This window comes from Chelon labrosus, assembly GCF_963514085.1.
Source record: "Chelon labrosus genome assembly, chromosome: 5".
In the NCBI taxonomy this organism is placed as follows: Eukaryota; Metazoa; Chordata; class Actinopteri; order Mugiliformes; family Mugilidae; genus Chelon; species Chelon labrosus.
In genome coordinates, this window is record NC_140341.1 from 18672708 (window position 1) to 18697869 (window position 25162).

The window sequence follows — 25162 nt, forward strand, 5'->3', positions numbered from 1 at the left end:
CCAGCGCTGTGGTCCTGGCTGAACTATTGAATACACCCTAACCGCTGATATTTCATCCAGAAATTGTTGACCTTCACAGGATGAATTCAAATGACGAATGAATTTAAATTACTCTTGCCCTCAGTGTTTACCTTTTTCATTTTGAGTACAATATCTTGACTTTAGATGAATTCACAGCCCTCAATAATAAATTTAGATTCCCCTGTTAATTTTCATCAAGAATACATTTTCAGTTTGTCCAAAAGTAATGACATTCCCATCGGCTTTTGCTAAACTTTCTGTTTAAAGCTAACTGGCTAATTTTATCATGCAATTTTTTTAGTATAATCTTTTTGGTAAACTACAGTGTCAAACCAAATCCATGCCAACTTTTCCTTCAAAACTACATCTAATTGTAAACTACATGATGAGGATTGAGTCATTTACCTCTCCCGATGAAAGAGACTATTACAGGTCCCATATCATATCTCTTTTTAACAAGTTAATCTAAGTCTCATATGTTCCCACACAGATCGTTCATTCTACCACGCCTGTGTGCTCCTGGCTTTAGCCTTGTTCCAAACGGGCTGTTGAGCTTTAAATGTAAGATATGGGGGAACACGCTCCTTTCCAGAGGAGGGCTGTCCCTTTCCAGCCGATGCCATTATACCCTGACAAAAACAAGGTGGAAGAGCCAATATGGCTGAAAATAAAAACACAGGAGTTCAACCATACGTGTTCCAATCGTAACTGGGGGATGTGCTCCTCAGCTTATGAAGTCATAAAGGTCTATGGACCTGAATGACTCTTTCAGACACACTCTTTGATCAGCGAGGGGTTGCTTAATTATATTAGCCTTTCCAGCTAAAACCCAAACTCTATTCCGGTGACTGCCTCTATAACAAATGGTTATTTGTACACGACAATCGTGTCTGTGCTGTAAAAAATGACATAATGCAACAAATGAGTTTATATTCATTTGGAAAAAGGTCAAAAGTCCAGGCATTTTCCTCGCCAGCTTTGAAGTGAAACTGCGCACACAGCAGCTATCTTGGCTGATGTCAAACATAAAACCTGGCTCCTGATGGGTTTTTAGACTTATTAAGATACCAGACGAGTTATCAGGCCGATGATGGAAACAGAGCAGTGGATGTTTTACAGCGTGGAGACACCCAGCTTGCGTTTATCAACAGCTGCCAGACTTTCTACGTCTTCATATTCAGTGTAATTTTATCCATCCTGTGACTGCAGAAGTTTGACTCCAGTCTTTTTTTTTTTTTTTTTTAATTAAAGGCCAGATTTTGCTACCTAATAAAACCAAGGCTTTTGGATTCAGATCTTATGAGCTGTCTTTCTATTAATTCCAGTACAGTTCTGTTGTAGTCTGCTGTGATTAAACACAAGAAAACCTCTATAGTCTTTCAGATTAAGTTCGGTTCACTCATTCATTCTCTCTCTCTCTCCCTGGTGACGCCGGCACCTTTTGTTGCTATGGAGCCCGAGCAGCAGAAACTTGGTCACATATGGCTGGCCGGCTGTAAATTATTTCTTGGAAACAGGAAAGTCGAGCTTTGCGCGCAGGTGAATGTACAGCAAACTCATTTGGTACACCTGAGAGTGTTTACTCTCTGCCTAGTTGGGAGGGATGTTAGCCGCGGTGTCCGTGTAGCCTGCTTTTCTTTTCCGCCTCGCTGTCCTGAGCACTGCTCACACGCAGGGAGGGGAATTGCAATAGCCACAGGGGTGCACGATAGGCCGCTTGCTGAATTACTAAACCGGAAAAGTGGGCAACAGCCAGTCCCTCTGGGGGCAACAAACTTAGATTTGTTAGGGAGTCTGCACCTCTCAAGTACAACATTGCCCCATCCTGTGGCCCTGTCTTGTAGATGGGCTGTGTGTCAACATTTAGATTTAAGACCGTTGTTTTAGTTTACATCATAAGTGAAAATCTATTTTGCAATCGGAATCATAATGCCTTTATTGTCCTTGCACAAAGTACAGTGAGAATTAAACTCACCTCCTCTGTGGTTTTGTGTAAGAGCAAAGAATGCAGTATAAAAAAATAAGTAAAATAAGAACTGAACACGGTACAAAAGATAAGAGAAACGCAGTATAAACAGTGTTGCTCATGAAGTTGGAATCATTTTGTTTTCAGACACATTCCTTTTGTTTATTCCTATTTATTTAGACACTGTCTAAAAATGTGTTTGGAAGAGGGTTATCAGTACAGTTTTGAGAAGATATACACTTTATCTGTCAAGAATAATTCACATTGTGGCAATCATTTCATGGAAAGAGGTTTGAAACAGTGTATATATATAAAAAAAACAACACTCAACAACAACTGGACAGTAAGACAAAGGTCAAAGGTCAAAAAATAGGGTATATTATCACACTAAATGGCACTTAATGCACTTAATGAGCAGGAGAAGCAACAACAGCAAAACAATAATAATTTTGGACAGTTGAACAGTCAAAAGTGTCCAGTGAAAATCACTGCGTGTTGCTCCAGTGGCCCCTCACTGTAATGATCCTGTCGTGCCCTGTTTATTAATGAAATGCTGGTCAGGCTGTAAGTTTCCACGTCTTAAAAACTGATAAGTTCACACGCATCTATTGAGTGAAACGTGAACGCTTCATCTCCATATTCAGCAGGCAGACAGGAGGAGGTGGTGTTTCGCCGGCCCCGCAGCAGTTAAATGGATGTGCAACACACTTTCTCTCTGGCTCCCATTCACATGTCTTTATCAGAGGTCCGCGGCGCTAATCCGCTTAAATTCCAGTCAACAGAGGCGGAGCGCACTGCGTTTTGCAGTTTCCTCCGCGATCATTTCACCGTGGAAGGGTGCGCGACCGACGTTGCTTTAGGTCTCCGGCAATGCGTTTTTGTTTTTTTTTGTTTTTGTTTTGTTGTTGTTGTTTGTTTTTTTCTGTAGTGTAGCCGCGTGAACCGTGCGTCGGAGAGGGAGCAGATGCGGCTCTTGCCATGACTTGTCCCGGGAAGCAGAGCTTTCAAGCGGCGTTGATCTTCCTGTCTGTCGCACAGCTGACTGCAGGTACACGGCGTGCATCACATTTATCAGATGTGATCGTTCTGTAAACTCCGTTGTTGTAGTTATTTACGCGTCACAAAGCTGTGTGCACCACCGCACAGTGTTTGTTAACTAGGATGGGACTTCTTAAATCTCTGGCTGTGTATTCTTAGAGAACTATTAACCTTAACGGAAGACTTATGTCACTAAATGCAACGATTTAAGTCGATTGATCCTTAAAGTGACATTATTTAATAGAAGTAAAAGTTAAATCAAAGAGCACCAGAAACATTAAGTTCATATAACCAATAGTTTATACTATATTTTTTGTATTTTCAGCTCTGAATGCAGAGTTTTAACAAAATAAAATAAAAAACAAGTTACCTCCCACAAACAGCCTGCTGTTATGGAAGTACTGCAGGTGTGAGCGTGTTCCAAGGCGTCCAAAACAGCTTTAGATTAAAACACAGTGTGCCTTGTAAAAATAGATTTAGCAGAACAAATATTTCAAATGATCCCGAATGATGCCAGTTTCATTCTTTATTGCCAGTGGATCACACATTGCTGGAGTTTGTAGGGGGGAGTTTGCGGTGGATTTGGGCACAACATCAAGCCTATTAGGATTCAACTGGTTTGTTCTGCAAACTTTTACCTGTTTCTGTGTCCAAGATTGGAGGCAGAGGCATGTCTAATTACAAATAATATAATTTACGATTATAATTTAAGAATAAGATTGTTGTTTTGACTGAATTCATACTGGAGCTGAAATATGTAATCAGTCATCAACTATTTTCATCACTGATACCTTGATTTATTCATATTTCAAGGAAGTGCAGACAATTCTCTGGTGCAGCCCTCTCTTATGTGACAGCTTGGAAGTTTTTCCTGTCGTATGTGATAGAAAACTGAATATCTTGGACTTTTTGGAAATTTTGATTGGCACCTTTTGACTTTTTCTGACTTTCTATAGACCCAACAGTGGATAAAGACGGTCATCAATATCACTGTCGATGAAATAATCCTCAATTGCAGCTCTAATTCATACTGTCTCGTTGGAAGTTGCAAAGCTGCCGTAGCCAGGAGGACACAGTGTTGCATTTGGTTGAGCTGGTGGCAATGCAAAATGCTGCTAAAACCCGAGTTGGTTCGTACCCAGAGCTTGGTTTGCTTCAGACTTCACCAGACTAAGCTGCAAAAAGTAAAACAGGAAAAAGACACCTACATTTGTTGGAGGTGTATTTCAGTTGTGACTGTCAGGTAGGAAAGTTTCCACAGTCGTGCAGAATGTTTCTGTATCAGGCATTTCTTGTGTTATGGACAGATTGTACTGTTTATTTGTTAAATCTGAATGGAAGCACAAAGTGACCGGCTTGTGCTGGGATGCCCTCAGTGGAAGTAATAGGCTGTAGTATACAGGTAAACAAACAACTGAGGCATCCTTTTGTTAATACTGATACTATTTCATTCCATCTCTCGATATACAGGATGTAACAGCTTCATTTCCAGTACGACTCATGAATGCCGCTTTCCATTAGAACCAATTATTGCTTAACACCTGTGAGGTTAAATGGTTCTGCTTGCCTCTCAGTACTATACTTTTCTATTTTTTGTAAAGACAGTTTATTTCTACGAGAAAAGAAAACTGATTTCCATATTATAATAAACAAAACAAGTTATTTCTGCAGACTTTGCATTCAAAATAGTCTTCACTGTTGGGTTGTGCGGTAGTTAGGGAATCCTGCTCCTCCACATGTGCCTATGCTCTGCTGTGGTGTAAACATCCTCTATTGTTGTTGCTATCATTATATATACTAGGTCTATGCCTTTTCCCTTTTTTCAGTCAATTTGACCCACTTTCTTTACAAGATGTCACAAAGACTGAGGTAAATAAGATTTCCCTCCAGTCCTCTCAGCATTGTACTGTATGTTCTATCCCCATGAACACTTTACCAAGCATCGGAGAGAAGGAATAGGAAACACAGGAGCCCTTGCACACACTTTCCATCATCATTTGTGAGACCATGTGGGATGTCTGATCCAAAAGAAGAAGTAGCTTAGTCAGAATCAGATTCAATTTTTTTTTTCAAGAAAAACAAATTCTTTGCAGTTTCAAGGACAAACAGCAGCGAAAGCAATGATTGGAAAAGAGATTCTGTTGGTGGTGGATCAAATTAAAACTCCAGTTCCATGACATTTTATTTTTTCCTTCCATTATTACTACTGTGTAGTAACCTTGTATTTGCTCAACTTTAATTGATTTCTGGTTCTCTCTGCACAGTTTGCTTGTTGTGGCTCATATGATCCGTACACGGAGAAGCAGAGAGAGCAGAAAATGTTTTTATATAAGATGAGCAATTTAAAGGACTTTGTTGTGATACTATCATTTTCGTCTGTGTGAGGTTCAGTTGGGCTAAAGGTTGCAGTCCTGCCAAAGAATATCAAAGATCTTTACACTATACTTGTCATTCGTCAAGGGGAAGCGTGGAATTTTTTGGCGTGGCGTTGGACACACTAATTCCATGTTAAACCCACAGAAGGCTGTAGACACAGAAGAGAGCTGCCAAGGCTGGGTTGTTTGTATGTTTTTTTTTTGGATTCAAAGTTGTCAGATTCAGCAAAATACAGAAGTCAATCAGTTAAAAACACTTAAATGTTAAGTTAATTTGAGTTTACTTTTGCTATTTTTGTTGAGGAGTTGTGTTATTTTACAAGTATGTCATCTTGATAATTGTTCTGTTTCAAGAGCCCAACTCACTTCTAAGGATGTTTTGTCTGCTTTGCAAACTGAACACGGTTTGAATGGTTTTATGCACATATCTGTAACGGAGGCGATGCTGATATGTTGCCTCTTTGCCTCCGTACTCGGCTAAAGGATCGATCAAACACACATGCAGACTCGTAGTTTTTTTATCTCCCTTTTGAAAGGGAAATCTCGTCATTCCTCAGGTACAGAACAACAGTATATTTAAACTTAATTCTCCTTGAGAAGGTTGTTACTAAGCAACTCCCTGGTAATGCTGCAAAAGGAAAAGAAAATTTGTCATGTTTGTCAGGTCAGTCTTTTCCTGAACTGTTCTGATCAATTCAGGTGGCTTCGGCTGATTTTGTCAAGAGTTTTTTTTTTTCTCATTACTGCGAGAGATTTAGAAAACATTTAAAATGATATGGTTTCTATTAATAAATAACCCCATTAATAAATCCCATTAACATTTTTATTCCTTTATTGGTAACATAAATATAAATGACTGAGCTGTTTTAAAAATAAAAGAAATAATTTATATTTTTATTCATATTTTCGTCTTTTGCACTTCCAGCTCAGCATCATATGAGACCTATCTGACGAGCACAATACAAGTTATGACAGTGACAAGTTATGAGGAATCGTTGGATTTTTGATGACATACACGATTTATTATTCAGTGATAAATAAATAGAAAGAAAGAAAAAGATTGAAAAATAGCTCTGGCTTCCTTGTAAGTTTATAATGTGACTTCCTCACATCAGGGGTCAAGGATGGACTCAGTTCACACTTTCTAGTTTACAAAGCAGGTGGCGTGCAAATCTGTAAATTTCAGATTAAGTCATCCACTTTTATTGGAAATTATAGATACAATATATTAAACTGTAAGAGAATAGGTTCACTTTTATTGTCATTACCTGTAGAGGTTGGTGCTAAATACCCTTTTCAAAATGAATAAATGTGCTAATTTATCAGTTTAACAGCTACAATTACAGCTATATGATTTAACAAGGATTCTGTGGAGATCCACCTTAAAAACAGTCTTATCAAATAATATGCAATATTTCCTCAGTTATTTCCAGGTTTTTCTGGTGAGCAGGCGGCACAGTCTTGCTTATCACTCACTCAACGGCTTATCAAACAAAGCATGACAGCTGCTCCAAGGAGAACACAAGATTATGTGGGTGTTAAACTAAGAGGCATTACTCTGGTTCCTCCACCTCCAGTCATTTGAGAGCATGGCCCTCCTTACATAACAGGAGCGCTGTGCTTCTAAAGAGTTAAAGGCCGCTCCGCTTGCTAGTTTGGGAGTGAAACTGTTTATCTCGAGTGAATTCTTCCGCCCCCCTCCTGTGCTATTTCACAATGAACCCCTACCTGAAAGAGAAAATAGTGACCCATCTTGAGTGGTGCATTATCTTCCAGGTCTGAAGTGTGTGTGCCAGCTGTGTGCCAACCACACCTGTGAGACGGCCGCAGACGGCGCCTGCTGGAACTCTGTGATGTTGATTGACGGGAAGGAGGAGACGGTCAAGTCCTGCCTGTCGCCCTCCGAGATGAAGGGCCAAGTCTTCTGTTACAGCTCCAGAAATGTCTCCAAGAGGAACTGTTGCTTCACTGACTTCTGCAACAACGAGACGCTGCACCTTTACCCAGGTACAGCCGCCGTGATGCTTTAGAACTGACGCTCTGAGGCGCATTAGGTCATTTTAAATACATATTGTGCTTTTATAGGAAAGAAAAAGATACACAAACAGATGGAATTGAGGAAAAGGGATTTATACCTCCCAGACATTACCCCCCAGACATTATTTTAATGTTAAACTGCTCAGGGATTGTCAGTAGCATTCAGTCAACAGCAACGCCGACCCAATCTGCGTGGGATTTCCCATTCATTCTGGTGCGGCTAGACGAGGTGGACCCTGATCCTCCTAGATCCTGTGACATAACAAATCTGGCGGTGGCTGTGGGGCGGCGGTTAGTGATCCTCTCCCTCCCTCCACTGATTTATAAATAAATACTCTGTCAGGCATGTAGTCCTAAAAGCCTCTCATGGGCCTGCCGCGTGGACGTAGGTTGGCCTTAAATCAGAGGAGGGTTACTCACACCTCTGGATGTACAAGTCAGTGGAAAATACTGGGAGGTTAGGGTCACACATGGTTTTAGTTTTATAGTGTTAATGCACATGCACTGTATTTTTATTATTATTTTTTTACAATCATTCAATCTGCATCACTTAGTTTTAAGCTAGTTGGTAGTTGAACTTCATGACAAGCGGACAATACATTAGACAGGCTGATGATTAACATTAATGTCATGTTTCTGTCATCGTGGCTCTGATTTGGTCCCCACTAACCGCTGCTCCCCAGCTAACTTTGTTTGTTTAGTGCCGCGATCGATCGGGGATTTTTGCCTGCCGCTGCCGTGGCAGTTGAGAGCAAACCAAATTACCAAAAGCAGTGGGCCGTGAAAAGGCAAAACAAACTGAGAAATGCTAAACCGCTCCTCTGAGCTGACAGAAACAGCGGGGTCATATGATAATTACTGTATCCGTGTTGCCACGAGCGAGCCTTTTGCACATTATGCACATCGTCGTACCCACGTATGAAAATATTGATCGGTGCAGCTTTGAGAGAGCGAAGCCTTTCTTTGAAACAGCATTACAGTATAGAGTGGCTTTTAACTGGTCTGGTTCAGACTGTAAGCTAGACTCCCAAAGAATGAATGCCAGTGGTTAGCCAGTCTATTTTATTTAATTGCTCAAAATTACTTAAACTGTTAATTGAATATTACATTTCCTGCAGAGTATTTGTTTCAGACAGAATTTTGAAAAGTAATGACACAAAATAACAAAACTATATCAAATATCACTAAAGGGAAATGGAATATATAAACCTAATGCAGCAGATTCAAAGTGTGAAGTGCTGCAGAGTTGATGAGACGGGCTGTGGCAGGACCCCGAGGCTGCGATGGGGCTCACTGTGAATGAGGACACCGCGATCAATCTGTTCCATCGCTCTGCTAAATGTCAGCGTGCGGGCTTGTCCACCGGGTTATTTATTTTCTAAACTTTATGTTCATTCATGGCCTGCAGTTATAGATTTAAAGTGAGCGGTCCGTGTTGTGGTTTGTGTGGCTGTATTTACACTTCAGTTTTGAGTCTCCCAACACGTGGACAGGGGTTGCTTGTGTGCTGCTCTCTACTTGAAAGCATGCATTTAGAAATCACTGCTGGGATTATCTTGCTGACCCACGCAGAGTCACCTTAGAGTCAAAGACCAGTTGCAGATTGTAGAAGGTCTTGTGCTACTGGGCCAGAGGACAGTAAAGTCTTGTTTTGCATCATATCTGCTGAGGCCCCAAATGGACACATGGCAGGACATGTATTTAGGTAAAAGGCTAAAGATGTCTTAGGAAACTGTGGTTTAGTTCACATTGGGCCATCTGCAGATGTTGCATGTTTGAGGATCTCCTGGTGAGGAGATTTCATGCTTTGGGGAGTTGAGATGATCGGGGGGCCAATGAAACACGGCAACACTGTATTAGTTTTAGGCTTTCTCAGATCTGTATTATTACTCACATGTGTATGTTGAAAGACTTCCTGCAATTACTCCTGAGGTTAACGTACGGACTCCAAGTTGACCAAACCAAAGTTACAAAATCCTCTCTTTTTATATTTCCCCTGACCAGTAATTTGTTGACAGTACTTTGCTGTTCAAGTTGCATTATTTGGTCAGCATGTCTCTATATCCCATTATCACGACGCCCACCTGCTTTTCTATTTTTGTTTGTGTCCAGGTTCCCTCTGTACACCCACAGACCCAATGAAGGTCAGAGATAGAAATGTCAAGTTACATTGTTTTTGCCAAACCCACAATTTTATTCCAGGGTCTCGTGGTGCACCTGCTTTTCTATCAGTTCAGGTCACACATTGTGAATGAAGAAGCATTTTGGAAAAAGAAGATTTTTCCCCTGTTAGAGTGCAAAATCTTACTAGACAAGACTCTTCATTGCTGATGATAAATGGCTTTTCATCAGCAGTGACGAAATTTTATGGTGCTCCAGAAAAACAAGATTTTTGGCTGACAAAACCCTGCATTTGCCAAATGTACAATTTTCACCTCTCTGAATTGTGCACACTAAGTGATGTCTTAATCAATAAAACTTTCTAAGGTCAGACGAGCCTTCTTGTGCAATTGAATTATTCACAGAAGGCTGTCTACATATTTTAGCTGTAGTTATACATAATATATTGTGCACTTGAGATAATTACAGTTGTCATGATTGGCAGCAGCCGCCAGGGGGTGCTGCAGTCACAGGCATAATTAATGGTATTGATCCCCATTCTACTGATTTTGTGTCCTTAGAGCTGAATGACTGTGATGTGCTGATGTTTTTTATCAGAGAGGCCTTTGGAAGAACCTGGCTGGAGCAAGCTGCAACTCGCTGTGGTGATCCTGGTGCCGTCCTGCCTGCTGTGTGTCGGGATCCTGCTGGGGGTGTTCCTGGTGCAGGGCCACCATTGTGCCTACAGCCGAGCCCACAAGCAGGACCCAGAAGAGCCTCTGGACGACCAGATGCTAATGTCACCAGACAAATGTCTTAAAGATCTGATCTATGATATGAGCACCTCTGGCTCAGGATCAGGTGAGATAAATGCATTGGCATACGTTAGTGTGTGAAACGTAATGACTGCACATAAATATCAAAAACTCTGTTTTTATTTTACTTTGTGTCTTGCAGGGCTACCACTGCTGGTGCAGCGAACCATAGCTCGAACCATTGTGCTGCAGGAGACCATTGGAAAAGGTCGATTCGGTGAGGTGTGGCGCGGAAAATGGAGAGGAGAGGACGTGGCCGTGAAGATCTTCTCCTCTCGGGATGAGAGGTCCTGGTTCCGTGAAGCAGAGATTTATCAGACTATCATGCTCAGACATGAGAACATCCTCGGATTTATTGCAGCTGATAACAAAGGTGTCACACCTGGATATCCAAACCTAATTTAATCAAACAGAAATGACCTATATGTGATAATATGAGATAACGTGACTCTAATTTGCTGCATCCTGCAGATAACGGGTCCTGGACTCAGCTCTGGTTGGTGTCAGAGTACCATGAGCATGGCTCTCTGTATGATTACCTGAACAGGTACACAGTGTCATTGGAAGGCATGATTGTTCTGGCGTTGTCCATCGCCAGTGGGCTGGCTCATCTCCACATGGAAATCATTGGCACACAAGGTAAGGCTGTTACTTAATAACGGCAGTGACCTGATATTAGAGAATTCAGATTAAAACTCTTGTGGGCACAGTAAATACTTAAGATATTCATCGTATTACAACACAAAGCAAAGAAAGCAGAAATTCTTCACTTTGGAGAAGCTGCAACTAGCAAGTACCTGGGATTGATTCTTGATAAATGACATAAAAATAATTCGTTTCTCATCACAGATCTCTAGCTGTATTAGTTGTATGTCAATTAATTAATCAACTCAGCCCAAGATCTCACATTTTTTAAAAGAATAAAACAAAAACACAAAACTACATCGTAAAACTTACTGGGAAATGATAACATTACACTATATGACATCTTCGCCATCCATCTCTGACAGATCAAAAACACTTGTGGTAACGTACAGCACCTTTGTTTGTTACATTCTCGCCTCTAGGGAAGCCTGCCATTGCTCACAGAGACCTAAAGTCTAAAAATGTCCTGGTGAAGAAGAACGGGACGGCAGTCATCGCTGACTTGGGTTTGGCCGTGAAACACGACTCCAGCACAAACACCATCGACATACCGTCCAACCACAGAGTGGGAACTAAGAGGTTAGAGTTACGTCAGTACAGAATAGAAATGTGACTTAAAACCAGAGCTGGTTTATCTGAAGTGCTCACAGTCTGTAGTTTGCTTATTAGTAAGTTGGTCTGTTCTGAAGTAATTGGCCAGTACTATTCACTGGCTCACAATGCGCTTCCTTTGCAGAAAAGCAAATAATCACAAGCGCGTGTTTCCATGTGTCTGCACATTCAGTCCCCGTAGTGATTCCAGAAATAATTTGCTTTGTGTGCTAAGAGAGTAGTAACGGCAGCTGGCTGTGTACACAGTGCAAAAATAAAGTGAGTTGTTGTTGAAAGTCTGTTGAGAAAAACGCTGAACAAGAGTCACTAAACATCAAGCTATTTGGCACGAGGGACAAAGAAAACAGGACTGACGCAAGAATGAAACAACTAGACACAATTAGATTACCGTGAAGTATAGTGACAATGTGTGAACAATGAGCATGTCCATTTATTTATGCATACAGCAGACCGAGCTTAGGTGAGGATTTAAAACCTTTAGACTTTGGCGACACCTAGTGGTTAGTGGCTAAGGCTCACAAGAGTTAAACATATTAGTTTGTCTTAAGTGAGTTCTGCTTTTTGATGGAGCTGTTCTTAAACAAAATGATAATACATTCCCAGTAAAGTAACTGCCTTCAATAATACAAATAAATTAACTGCAGATTATTTTTCTCTGTTATTTGGCCTGCAGTTTTAAATTCGGAGAACTCGGAGGGCTGCTGATTTGCCACAAGCCCCTACGCTCGCGAACAACCTGATTAAACCGGTACCGGGCTTTTTTTATTTTATTTCATTAGGCTTTAATCATTTTGTCCTCTGCAGGTACATGGCCCCTGAAATCCTGGATGAGACAATCAATATGAACAGCTTTGAGTCATTCAAGCGGGCGGATATTTATTCTCTGGGCCTGGTGTTCTGGGAACTGGCCAGAAGATGCTCTGTTAGAGGTAAATGATACGTATACTCTCCCACTTGATTATAATTGAAACATTTAATGGACAAGTCATCTCAAAAACAGTGCCCTGGCACTGACATTACCTACAGATAATAATTGTTCCAGTAGCAGTCAGTGTCAGTTTGTCCTTTGCGTCATGGAGCCGGTAAAGAAAAAGCATGACAACAACCTAAAATTGTTTTCCCAGGGCTGCACGAGGATTTTCAGCTGCCTTATTACGACATGGTGCCTTCAGATCCGTCCATTGAGGACATGAGGAAGGTGGTGTGCGATCAGAAACTCAGACCCAACATCCCCAATCAGTGGCAAAGCTGTGAGGTGAGAGAAAAATAATAATGTGCGTATCATCGTGTAAGATAGCTGCTGGATGTCATCATCAATGTGCAACTGTGTCAGTATCGGTTCCGAAATGAAAACACTGTCATCACGCCTGGGAGCGGATACAGCTCAAGTGGGCACGAAACACAAGCGGCAGTCGGGGTTTGCGATATCTAAACCACTTTATTTGAAAGGAAAACCAAAATGTACGTCACTGAGCTAATGATCATATTCTTTAATTGAAGAGAAAATCTTTATGCAGTGACTCAACGTGCTACAAAACGACACTGTAAAAGAAAGATTTTACTTTATTATTATTATTATTATAACATTTATTTACGGCGTGTTTTCAGCACATTTACAGTAGATCAAACTGAAAAGTTAAGCAACTGCTTAAGAGATCTCAAGGCGCATGTAAAGCGTGAAAGCTGCAAGGATTTGAGCCACTCTCTCTCTCATTGCTTTCACCATCACTTTTCCTGCGTAGAACAAAAAAAACAACAGCACAAACGGAGAGATGAGGCGAGAAATGACTGGCTCTTACACCAGCTTTGATGATGTCTGTGAAGATGCTCAGTCATCCAGGTTATGCCATAGCAAGGACTTCCTTGAGGTTTCGTGAGAATACTTGACGAACTGAAGAAGCCACTAGGATGAGTGGTGAAACCTCAAGTCCAGTTACCGATTATTCTTTGAAGTGTGACAATACAGAAAATGCACCAATCTCTTTTTAATACATTTTGTCGTCACTTTGTGCAGACTAGTTAGTTTGAAGCATGGCTAATAACGTGTGGGTGAGTGGTTAGAGAGGCAGCTGTGGACTGAGTGGTTACTGGTTTGAAGTTCAGGGCTGGAGCGCCTTGAGCAAGCAACTAAACCCCCCAACTGCTCCCTGAGTGCTCACTTGGTCTGATTAAACGCTGAGAACAAATTTCTTATATGTGTGGACATGGCCAATAAAGTTGATTTGAATGTATTAGGTTTGTGTTCTCCTATTAGGGTCAACTTGTGTATTTGATCCCATCCAAACCAGTTTATAGAAATCCCCTTCAAACCTCAGGTGGGTTTGTGCAGAAGTACACACCGATCAGCCACAATATTAAAACCACTGACAGGAGAAGTAAATAACATTGACCATCTTGTGACAATAGAATCTTCTGCTGCTGGGAAACTTTTGGACCTGGCATTCATGTGGATGTTACTTAGACATGTAGCACCCACCTAGACCAGACCAGGCACCCCCAGCCCATAGCAATGGCACTCCTTGATGACAGCAGCCATCCCCAGCAGGATGCAGCCTGACACAGGCACACACACAAAAACAGTTTAGGAACAACTCAACAAAACATTAAGAACAGCACAAGGTGTTGACCTGGCCTCCATATTCACTAGATCCCAAACTGATCAAGTATCTGTGGGATGATCCACAGAGGCCCCTCCCCTCAACCCATAGGACCCAAAGGCCCCCACTAACAACACTCTGTTCCCTGACACCACAGGACACCCTCAGAAGGACCATGTCCATTCTCTGATGAGTCACAACTGTTTTGGAGGTACAAGGGAGACTAGGAAAGTGGTCATAATGTTATGCCTGATCGGTGTATACACAAAGTCACATCAGCATTATCAGGGGGATAATGTGCTACACCTAACACTTCTTACCTCCTCTCTCTTTTTGGAGTGACTGACAGGACGGGGTCACACAATTTTGTCTCAGATCTCTTAATGTTGGATGCTTTTCTGCCAAGAGTAGTGGCCATTACTCCAGTCTTTTGTCAAAATGACACAGTCTCAGCTTTCATTTTACGCCCCTGTCTCCTTGTCGGTGCTCCAGGCTCTGCGTGTGATGGGCAAACTGATGAGAGAGTGCTGGTACGCCAACTCCGCTGCGCGACTGACTGCACTGCGGGTCAAGAAAACGGTGTCTCAGCTGTCCGTTATCAAGGACATCAAAGATTAGCTGTTGCCGTGCAGATCAGCGCCGGTGCTGGCACCGGTGCGCCACGACTGGACCTGGGGAGCGCACAGGGAGAAACTGTCTTCTTCTTACTGCCTGAGGCTCCCCTTTTCAGGACGCAACCACATCCTCAGAGAGCCTCATCAGGTTGTAGCTGGTGCCAAAGTACACATTCTAACCAAAATGCTAAACCTTTGGTAGGAAGAGCCATATGAAATAAGTTAATGTATGTAAAGATTGTTTTGCTACCTCAGTATTTTAAGTGCCCAAAGCTTGAAGTTGCACATTGTTATGTTTGTTTGTGCCATATCTTGTAGCAAATGCAGTTCTGCTAGGTTGGTAGTGTGTTAAGGACAATCATAAAGGAAGCTGGATAAAAAAAACAACACATCTGATCCTAAATGAAAGTGTTGAAGTGCTTTTGTATAGTCTCACCAGCACTGTTGTACATAAGTGGTCACTGAAACCTCCGGAAAAGTTACTCAGCATTTACAGGAATCAATACTATATTTACAACTGGACAAGGATCTTTAGCAAAAGATGGTTGTTTTGTTTTGCTTTTATAAACCGCGATCTAGTTTTGATTGTTGATTGCCATTCAAGGTTGCTCCAAGGATGAAAATGACGTCCCTCTGTTGATCCAAATCCGTCCACAACTTGTGGATGAGTAACTCTGACGTGGTATTTATACTCCCCAGAAGAACTCTTGCGCCACCACAGATTGAAGTCACACCAGGTCACAGCTGAGGCTCCCTGGGTACGTCTTAAACTAATTTGCTAGTTAAAATGTAGTGGTGATACAACGATACGCTCTGATTTCCATAACACCACAACCTTTTTCTGGCACCTCTCTCAGGCTAGACTTTGAATATTTTTTTTTTTTCGACTGACCTGTAGCAAAGGTGTCTCTCCATTTTAAAAACCTCATGTGCTTCAAAATAATAACATATTATTCTTAATATAAATAAAGATATAAATTCCTACTATATATTTTTGCACCTTAAGGACTGATCGCTGCACGACAGTCTGCATAAACAAAAGCTCATTCGTAAATTTGAAGATTTCAGTCCTGCTAACGTTGGCTCAAAGAGTTGTATGTATTGTTTCATGCAGGGGAAAGTAATAAATAACGTGATTTACATCTTAAGAGACACTGCTTTGCGGTAGTACATAAAATACATTTAATCGATGAGACAAATCTGAAAAGATAGGATGGTAAAACACAGAAGCGCTGACACTACACACGAAAAAAAAGCAAAAGGCTGCTGTCGATGCACATGTAGCACGATATGATGCTATGCTAACAGTTGTTTTTAAATCAGTGTTAGACTTTTCACCAGGGGAGCACTGGGGTCACTGATGCCGCTGCCTGACGCGGCCTGCAAAGCCTTGACATAACAGGCTTAGGGAAAGTGCAGTCAGGCAAATCTGTACGCCGCGCGCGCTTTGTATGAACCAATATGTGTGTGTCTGTCTGCAAGTGTTGCATATCGCGTGTGGTGTTTCAAGATGTGAATCAAATTAATCACTGCACCAGTTTGTGAAACTGTTGCTTAGGAGAGAAAAAAAAAACACGCAACGAAGGTTTTTCGTTCTTCTCTACAAATCCACATCCTGTTTCTTTAGTTGCTGAGGCAATTGACATAGTTCCACATAGCTGCTATCAGCATTGACACACATTACGGTATGAACATATGTCTGCTAGGAAGGCGTCATGATTTCTCATTGATACTGTATGTAGCATCAGCAGTGTGGCCTCTTTAAAATAAGCGACGTGCGGAAGCTCAATGCTGTCTTGGCAGATATCAGTTTTCATGTCTTTTTTTTTTTTTTACTTTTTTTGAATTGACTTCTGTCATTGAACCACGGGGCTGTGCTGCAAAGAATAAAGACAGGGAAAAAAAGACGGGCCCTGCCTCTCTCCATTGAAGAGCACCTACAACGTAGATGGATAAATAGTTTTTCCTATGTTACGCTGAGCCAAGTGTGTATATGTGTCCTCTACCGTGTCATATCTGCTTCTGTAAGAGTCGATCCATGGCAGAGACGATTGGCAAAGCGTGAAAAAACACTTATCAGTCATTCCAAAGAGGAGTGATCACCATGTGCAATTTCTAACATTTTTTTTTTTTTTTGTATTGTATATAACAGAGCGTACTCTAAACAAAATGTGACACAGCTTTCATAAAAGAAGACCTACGTCTGATTTTTAAACCCTCCACTCGTTTAGATCCATACATTTCATTTATGTCGAACTGTTTCGTGTCGTTGCTGATGTGGATGTCATGCCACCGCGTTGTATCTTTTCTCTTTGCACTATTTATTCTGTACAGAAATGTCATATCAGTGGGTCAATAAACTGTTTTACATGGAGTGTTTCGCTTTCACGTCTTCTTTATTTATTTATTTAAATTAACATTTGGAATTGTAATTTCGAAACTGCAGAGATGTGTAAATGGGACAATTTCCCGTAGCAACTTATCAACTTATCTCTTTTTTTATCCTCCCCATCACTTGTACTCATACTGGCATGACTCATCTGGGCTTTCTGTTCTGGCGCTCCCCCTGTACCGTGCGCTGCTAGTTAGTGTCCGTTAGACCTGAGGAAATAAAGCTGTAACCTTGAAGCCTTGAGCGCTACACAGATGAGTCACCGCCTTTTCATTTTGCTGTGAGTTGCTCTAACCGACAATAATGTGATGTCTGTCACGTAAGTGAAGGTCACACGGTGTCAGCTTATTTCATTCAGAGGAGGCACATTTGGAGGCAACAGTTTGCCAAAAAATTATCACAATCATTCAGTTTTAGCTTTTCAAAATTATTTTTAGCCAATTTAAAGGATGCAACAGTTAAAGGCTGCAAGCTTTGCTTCAGAAATACTGCACATACATGCACTAGACACTTAATTACATGCACAGTGAAAATGAATGCATTAATCTCAGCTTCTATGGTATTTAGCATTCGTTTTAAACTGTGTTTTCATTATGGAGGCTGTGGTTGGTAGTACTACTGAACTGTATTGTGTTGTACCGACACATTCATTCATTCGTTCATCTTCTGTAGCCACTTGTCCTGTGAAGGGTCGCGGGGGGATGGGGGGGGGCATTGGGCGAGAGGCGGGGGTACACCCTGGATAGGTCGCCAATCTATCACTGGGCTAACACAGAGAGACAGACAACCATTCTCACTCACATGCACACCTATGGCCATTTTAGAATCACAATGAACCTAACGAGCATGTCTTTGGATGGTGGGAGGAAGCCGGAGTACCCGGAGAAGACCCACGCAGCATGCAAATGCCACACAGAAAGGCCCAGTCGGCCCATGGATTCGAATCCAGAACCTTCTTACTGTGAGGCACCAGTGCTTGTACCGACACATGTTTCTATTATTCTGACAACCCCACTTTAGTCAGTGTGCTAGACTAAATTATAGAAACACCTTTGTGTCTAATCCAATCCAGTTTAACAGCACCATAAACAGCATCCTCCAAAATGATCCTCCAGTTGAACTACCACCTTTCATACACTGTTTCAGCATTAACCGAACATAATAACAGTCACGAAGCAGGATTTAGCGCAAGACTGTTATATTAAAATGCATACATTTTGATTAGTATACCTAATGAAGTGTCTAGTGAGTATATATAATCACATTTTGAAAAAAAAAGCGAGGTTAGATTGTTCAGCCAAGCCTGTATTTTCCATCCATATTCGCTGAAGCTTTTTCTGCTCTCTCTTTACTTCCAGCAGGAAGAGTGAGTGGGCTGCTCTCAGATGAATAGTTTTCTGTACTTAAAGTAAATGTGAACTGGAATTTACAATGTACTGTGAAATGGGATATCTGTGTTCCAGACAGTCCCGTGGTTCGTTGGCCAATGGTGCTGCTGAGGGTCAGTGGGGCAGAGTGGATTGCTGCGGGGCAGTCTGTTAGTTAAGAAGCCTTTCGTGTGTGTTGATGTACTGTGCTGTAGTGCAAAGCATTTCTAACATATTTTGTACATTGTAAAAGATGATATTCTCTTTTAGCCAGGCTACACCTTGTGAAGGTTTGTGTGCTGTGATTCAGCCATAGTGTCTCTGACTGCTTGCATGCCTGCATGTGTGTGATTTTTCTTTTGATCCAACCATGTCTGATGCCTTCGGCCCAATGACCCATGCTGTCTGTTTGGGGAGCGTGACACTGGCCTGGAGCTAAATCAGCCTTTTGTCTGTCCTCATAAGACAAGTCTCCCTGCTTGGCAGAACACAGGAATCAGGCTCAGACTGCAGCTTAGCCCACTGAGAAACTGAAATCGAGAGAGGCTGGAAACAGACGGTGGTGGTGGCGGTCTGAGGTGGCAGTTTGTCATGCATTACTGATTTCTGACAGGCCATAAATCGAATTGCTAAGACGGCAAAAAGGCAAAAGGGACTGTTTGAAGGGGATTCTTACAAAACAGCTTATCCCCCTTTTTCTTTTTAAAACAGCAGACCAGCACTTCACAAGAAAGAGAAGAGTTAAAAGAGGTGAACAGGAAGGTAGGTATGCGTGACTGCTGGCTGCAGACGCGGGTCCACCACAACATCACGTGGTGTGGATTTCCGCTCTGACACATTTTACTTGAGGCTGCACAGCAGGGGCAGGACCACACAATCACTGAAGAGCTGCTGCAGCAGGACATGATGGTGCTTTGAAGACCACTCTACCATGCAGTCCACCATGAATGTCAATGGACTTCAACGCCAGGGCAGTCAGGAGAATTACATTCTGGATAATACACTGAGGAAGAAAAGTTCTCTGTGGTACCGGCGCTCACTGAGGGGGAACAGTGATAGACAGCGGCAGAACACAGGCACCCTGCCCAGAGTTTGCAAGGTAAGACAATAACTCAAGTGACATATGTAACTAGAACCTACATAAAAAGCAAATACTTACACTTTATTAATTTAAGTTGCATATCTTTAAACACTGTCATAGAAATAAAAATAGACCTGATATATTTTTATACAGTAGTATTTTATGATGAAAGGAGTTCACTGATTTACTACCAAACATGTTGCAGAGCAGCACCGTGCATCTTAACAAAAGTCTTTAATCTTTTCAGTTATTTTACACTACAGGATTAATATTTTCTCACCACGGGTTACTTCTTATATTTTTCTGAGAGGTTTAAAAGTTAAATCTGTTACATTGGTTTAAAGAGGAATTCTGCATTTTCTCCTTTTGCAGACCAAACAAACCCGCTCCAACACACTGGTTGATTACACCGACCCACAAAGGTACGAATGCCAGACTCGATGTGCAACTTCTCACAGAGTTGCATGTTGAGCTTTCGCCTTACTACATGTAAACGACTGTGTGCTTAAATTCTCTTGCTTTTTGCCATGAATTTCTCTAAGCTTCTCTAAGATCACAGAAAACTAATTAGATTTTGCATTTCTCTCTTGCACAGGACGACGATTATACTAGAAAAGCAAGACAATGAAACATTTGGTTTTGAAATTCAGGTAAGACGGATCATGTTTACTGAACTATAATTGCACCGAACTGTATTTAAACGTCAACACGATGTACTGTTTTAGCATGCTTTGTGATAAAAATGGTCTCTTGTTGCAGACCTATGGCTTGCGGCCGAAACACAGCACAGCAGTGGAGATGTGCACGTTCGTGTGCAAGGTGCAGGAGGACAGCGCAGCCGAGAATGCTGGCCTGACCGCAGGTGAACCACCCACTGCGTCCCCACCCTATAGACCTCACACATCTATATATAAAAACAACACTTTTTTGTCACTTACCAGATATGTGAACTCTGCATGTATACCCACCTACGCACAGGGGTGGGGTGCAAGTGAAGACATGTTCACAAGTACCGCACTTGAGAACAAATCAGAGACGCTTTACTGGATTATTTTCCATTTCAGGCAAATTTATTCTTCCACTCAGCTATACAGCAAGGCTTTTTGTTCTTCTGCAAACTTGCAAACAAGCAGTAGTGCAAACAACTTTCTGAGCTCGTGACGTTTTGGAGATCACTGAAGATCTTATAGAATATGATGCACTGCTGCAGATTAAACTACCTGGCAGTATGTAAAACAGTTGATGTCAACCTTACACATCAACAGTAAAATGCAACATGAACATGAATCAGGCAGTAAAATGAATCCACATGCACCATTTTAGTACACAATACATTTGATACTTAGTGTAAAAATACTCAGTGGTGGAGTATCTTCATTAGCATATGTCATAAGTTAATGATATTAATACCACTGTCACCACTCACACATAAATACTATAACGTGTAAAAACACCCTGTTTTCTTGCAACTGATCAGTTCCTTTTTTTTGTCATTTGTCATAGGAGATATTATTGTCACCATCAACGGGGTCAGCATTGAGGGATCCTCTCATCAGCACATACTTGACCTCATAAGAGAATCAACCAACGGTCTCAAGTGAGTGACGGCAGCTTCCTACACGGTCACGCAACCATAAGGGGAAAAAAAGCAAAGTATTTTAACAACACTTTCTGTGCGTAATTGTGCGTTCTCATGTGATTCCAGGATGGAGACTGTCTGTGGGAATGTAGTGAAGCAGATAGAGCTGGAGAAGAAGATGAACCTGCTCAAGGTGTGTCTCTCTTCAGGCCCCTTTCATGTTTGTTGTTTACGTGCTGCGGATGTGTGGTTGCATTAAGCTGCCCGCAGAGGCTGAATACAAGCCGCACCTTAGTTAATTACAGCTTGACCTGCAGCTACCCTACTGCGTTAAACTACACTTTAACGTGGGCATCGCGTGTTTTGATGCTCAGATGTTGTCTTTAAGATACAGCTTGAAGATAAAAAAGGCTTTTACTGGAAATATGAACGTTATCTTTTTTTTTGCTCACACAGCAATCACTACGTGAGAAGTTGGTGGAGCTGCAAGCACTCACATTACAGGAAAAGCGTCTAATGCGAGGTGAGAAGTCAAGCTCAGCTGTCAGACCACAGCACTTCCTTTCTCACAGCCATTGTCGTTTCTCTTAAGTTGATTTCTGAAGTGTGCTGAAGTGTAAACTACGAGATAATTTAGATGGTATTCCCCTGAGAAATGAACGTAAAGCAGATGCTGCTGACGAACTTCCTGCAGCAAATTTCTTGGCAGCTGCAAATTTTTCTAACAGGGACTTTGTTGTTTTTTTCAGTTAATTTAAATGACAGCAGTCTCCACCTCTCACAAGACTCCTCAGCCAGTCTGAGCTCCCCCATCGGCCGCTGTGGCCGAAGGTTTTCCAGCGACAGTAGCTACAGGAGCGGGATGACAGACGACAGTGACCAAGCCAGTGTGTTTGGGGACCTGAACTCACCCAGTCCCTGCAGCGCAGCCAGCACCACAGACGATGGCTGCTTCTTTTCCAGAGACTTTCCCTCGGAGGACAGCTCCCGCAGGTTTTCGTCGGCCTCCAGCTATGCACACCAATCCCTCCGCTCCAGCAACTCCAGTCTGGCCGGCAGCAGCAGCTCCCTCTCTCCTTCCTGGGACGAAACGAGAATCTCATCCTTGTTTGGGACTCTGCCCAGGAAAAGCAGGAGAACCAGTGTGCGCAAACACATCTTCAAGTTAATTCCAGGACTCCAAAGATCAGTTGAAGAGGAGGAGACGGGAACAAACAATCCGTGATTTGTCATCCACATGCTGCTTTGTGTCATAGAGACATGGACTCTGTAATATAAAGTTTCACCACACTTTTAAGACTGGGTCAACCCTTCATGAGAACACAGAGAAGACAGTTGTTTTGGCATTTGTCAATGTCAAAGTTCAATAGTTTCTGAGCCTTTTAGGGTGAGCCTGGCTCACTGCTTAGCCTGTACTGTACTTGTGGCACAAAAGCATTATGGAAATCGAAGTGTTGAATGAATGTACACATTTTATAGACTGCAAGAGATTGTAAAGTAAAATAGATGCAATTACGTATCCTTCTGACTTGAATATATGTTATTTTTTTTTTCTGTGTGATAATCACAGAGTGTGATTAGCATTAATCAGAGCAGAGTGTATTGCAGCGACAGTATTCATGTAGCAACCTGTGTTTTGTAATGAGCCGATTTTTACCTGAGCTATACACACACACAAAAAAAACACATTGATTTTAGTGTGAGATATTTCAAGCAGTGCTTAAAACACGTTCAGGTGCAAGGAAGCAAAACTAAACCTCTAAACCATACAGGAGGCTTCTCAACTAAAAACAGGATGTGGGTATGAGAGTACTACCTAGCAGTTTCCATATACAAAATATATATTCAGACACAACTTACTTTCGATGCTCAGGGACACAGAAACGGTTTCTCGTGCATTCTGGGTGTTTAGAAAATTGTATATTTTACTTTAAGTGGCGATGGAATGCAACTTTGTAAAGACTGTGTTTTTGATCCATGCTTACTCCTTTGCAATCAAATCAAGATTATTTGTAAAAAAAAAAAAAAAGGCTTTTAAAAAAATAATAAACATTCTTACATACACCGGTGTTTTCTTTCATACGAAACATTTATGATGAAGGTACAATTTCAACAGAAAGGTGCAACTTCAGTGAGCTACACTGAAGTTTTCTGTTGACAGTGCTGGTAATAAAACAACCTACTGAGGGTATTTACCCATGAACAGACTTGGGTATTATATTGCAAAAGCAGAGAGGATTGTAAATGATGAAGCTTTATATGCAGTAGAACAGTAACCTCACCTATTTCCTGTAAGGAGTCTCAATTCTACAGTTTCCTGTTGCAGCTACAACTACAACTGGTTACCAGGAAATTATGATCAATTAAACTGACTTTTCTTGCACTCAGTGATTTATGTTGATGCACAAACATTTTAAGAATGCACCACTTCTTCAATGTAAAAATGCTCTTTTACACCTCTTAAAAGACTGCATTCAAACTCCCATGCATACAGTACAAGTAAAAGTGCCTATGCATTATCAGCAAAATATACTTAAAGAAAAAGAACTGGTTCTGCAGTAAAGTGTAACGGATATATTATTATTTATTACACATGTAGCATGTCACTGCCGACTGACCTGAAGCTACTTTTAACTGATTCACGTAATTTTTGTTAAATAGGTCAAACCGGTGTTTCCCAACATAGGGGTCGAGTTCCACTAAATGATCACAAGATAGATCTGACGTATTTTTACGATCACTAGCGGGAAATTCAAGAATTTCTGTACCTCTGGAGTTACGTACATCTCCAGAGATGGACAGATGAGTCAGAGAAGCCGAAATGAAATCACAACAGTCAAGTAAATTATCATTGACTTGAAAATTAAAAGCAAAGGTGGTCCAACTCAAGTCACTAACTAAAATATTAAGCCTGGCAAAATGACAAAAGGTAAAAACAACGCTCTCCCTTCGCATGGATAAATTTACTGAGCTCAGCGACAAACGCAGGCAGCTCAGTCAGTGTCCAGGACGGCCTACTGGTGGTGGAAGTGCCTCCTCCCTCAGCCTTCATATAACTTGTGAGCTTCAGGTTACAAAAAGGGAAGTCGTGTACACAAAATGCTTGAAATACAAGTGGTAACATCAGCTGTAAGTCCTGAGAAAACCACTCTGAGGCACCTGTTGGTGTCTAGCCCTCTGACGCATAGTGGTCGCTGCAGTGGACGGCTATTTAAAAGTCATTTTCTCCTAAATGCAATTGGTTTCCATATCGTAGAACTACACACCAGCCCCTAGAGTGCTCTCTGCTGCTGCACTTCATTGACGTTTATTCAGTTACTCTATTCCAGAAGAATTCTAGAGGTAAAAAATATGCTGATATACAGAAACAAATACAAGAAATACTATTATTCTTTTATTCTGGAAAATTTTATTTCAGATAAGTAGTAAATTGCGATAAACCATGTGTCCACTGAAGTGGATGTCATGCATCACCGAGGATATTTTTAACACAATTCGTGTAATTGCGTCACCTCTTCTTGTGACTGTTTTGGATGTAAGTCACTGAAATTGAAATTCCGAGACAACTACTTTGATGGAGACTTGCCTCCTTTTCGAGGAGACTGGAAAGTAAATGGGCCTTCTGAGGGTGTCCTGTGGTGTCTGGCAGCATAATGTTGTTAGTGGGGGCCTTTGGGTCCTATGGGTTGAGGGGAGGGGCCTCTGTGGATCATCCCACAGATACTTGATCAGTTTGGGATCTAGTGAATTTGGAGGCCAGGTCAACACCTTGTGCTGTTCTTCATGTTTTTTTAGTTGTTCCTAAACCGTTTCTGTGTGTGTGTCTGTGTCAGGCTGCATCCTGCTGGGGATGGCTGCTGCCATCAAGGATGGCATTGCTATGGGGTGGGGGTGCCTGGTCTGGTCTGGTCTGGTCTAGGTGG

The 25162-nt window shown here is 41.7% G+C and overlaps 2 protein-coding genes across 2 annotated transcripts; both read left to right on the plus strand.

Moving 5' to 3' along the window:
• Positions 1 to 2965: 2965 nt before the first annotated feature.
• Positions 2966 to 14840, plus strand: acvr1c (activin A receptor type 1C; the record flags this gene model as incomplete). Its single annotated transcript, XM_084544716.1, has 9 exons — positions 2966 to 3035; positions 7177 to 7407; positions 10156 to 10398; positions 10495 to 10725; positions 10824 to 10991; positions 11420 to 11576; positions 12414 to 12538; positions 12734 to 12864; positions 14699 to 14840. The coding sequence occupies 9 exons, from the start codon at positions 2966 to 2968 to the stop codon at positions 14822 to 14824; spliced, it is 1482 nt and encodes a 493-aa protein (XP_084400842.1). The 3' UTR covers positions 14825 to 14840.
• A 4507-nt stretch (positions 14841 to 19347) lies between these two features.
• cytip (cytohesin 1 interacting protein) lies at positions 19348 to 23627 on the plus strand. Its single transcript, XM_084544072.1, has 8 exons — positions 19348 to 19678; positions 20033 to 20082; positions 20256 to 20310; positions 20420 to 20522; positions 21164 to 21257; positions 21366 to 21432; positions 21696 to 21762; positions 21989 to 23627. Exons 1-8 carry the CDS (start codon positions 19511 to 19513, stop codon positions 22462 to 22464), a joined length of 1080 nt encoding a protein of 359 aa, XP_084400198.1. The 5' UTR covers positions 19348 to 19510; the 3' UTR covers positions 22465 to 23627.
• Positions 23628 to 25162: the final 1535 nt, after the last annotated feature.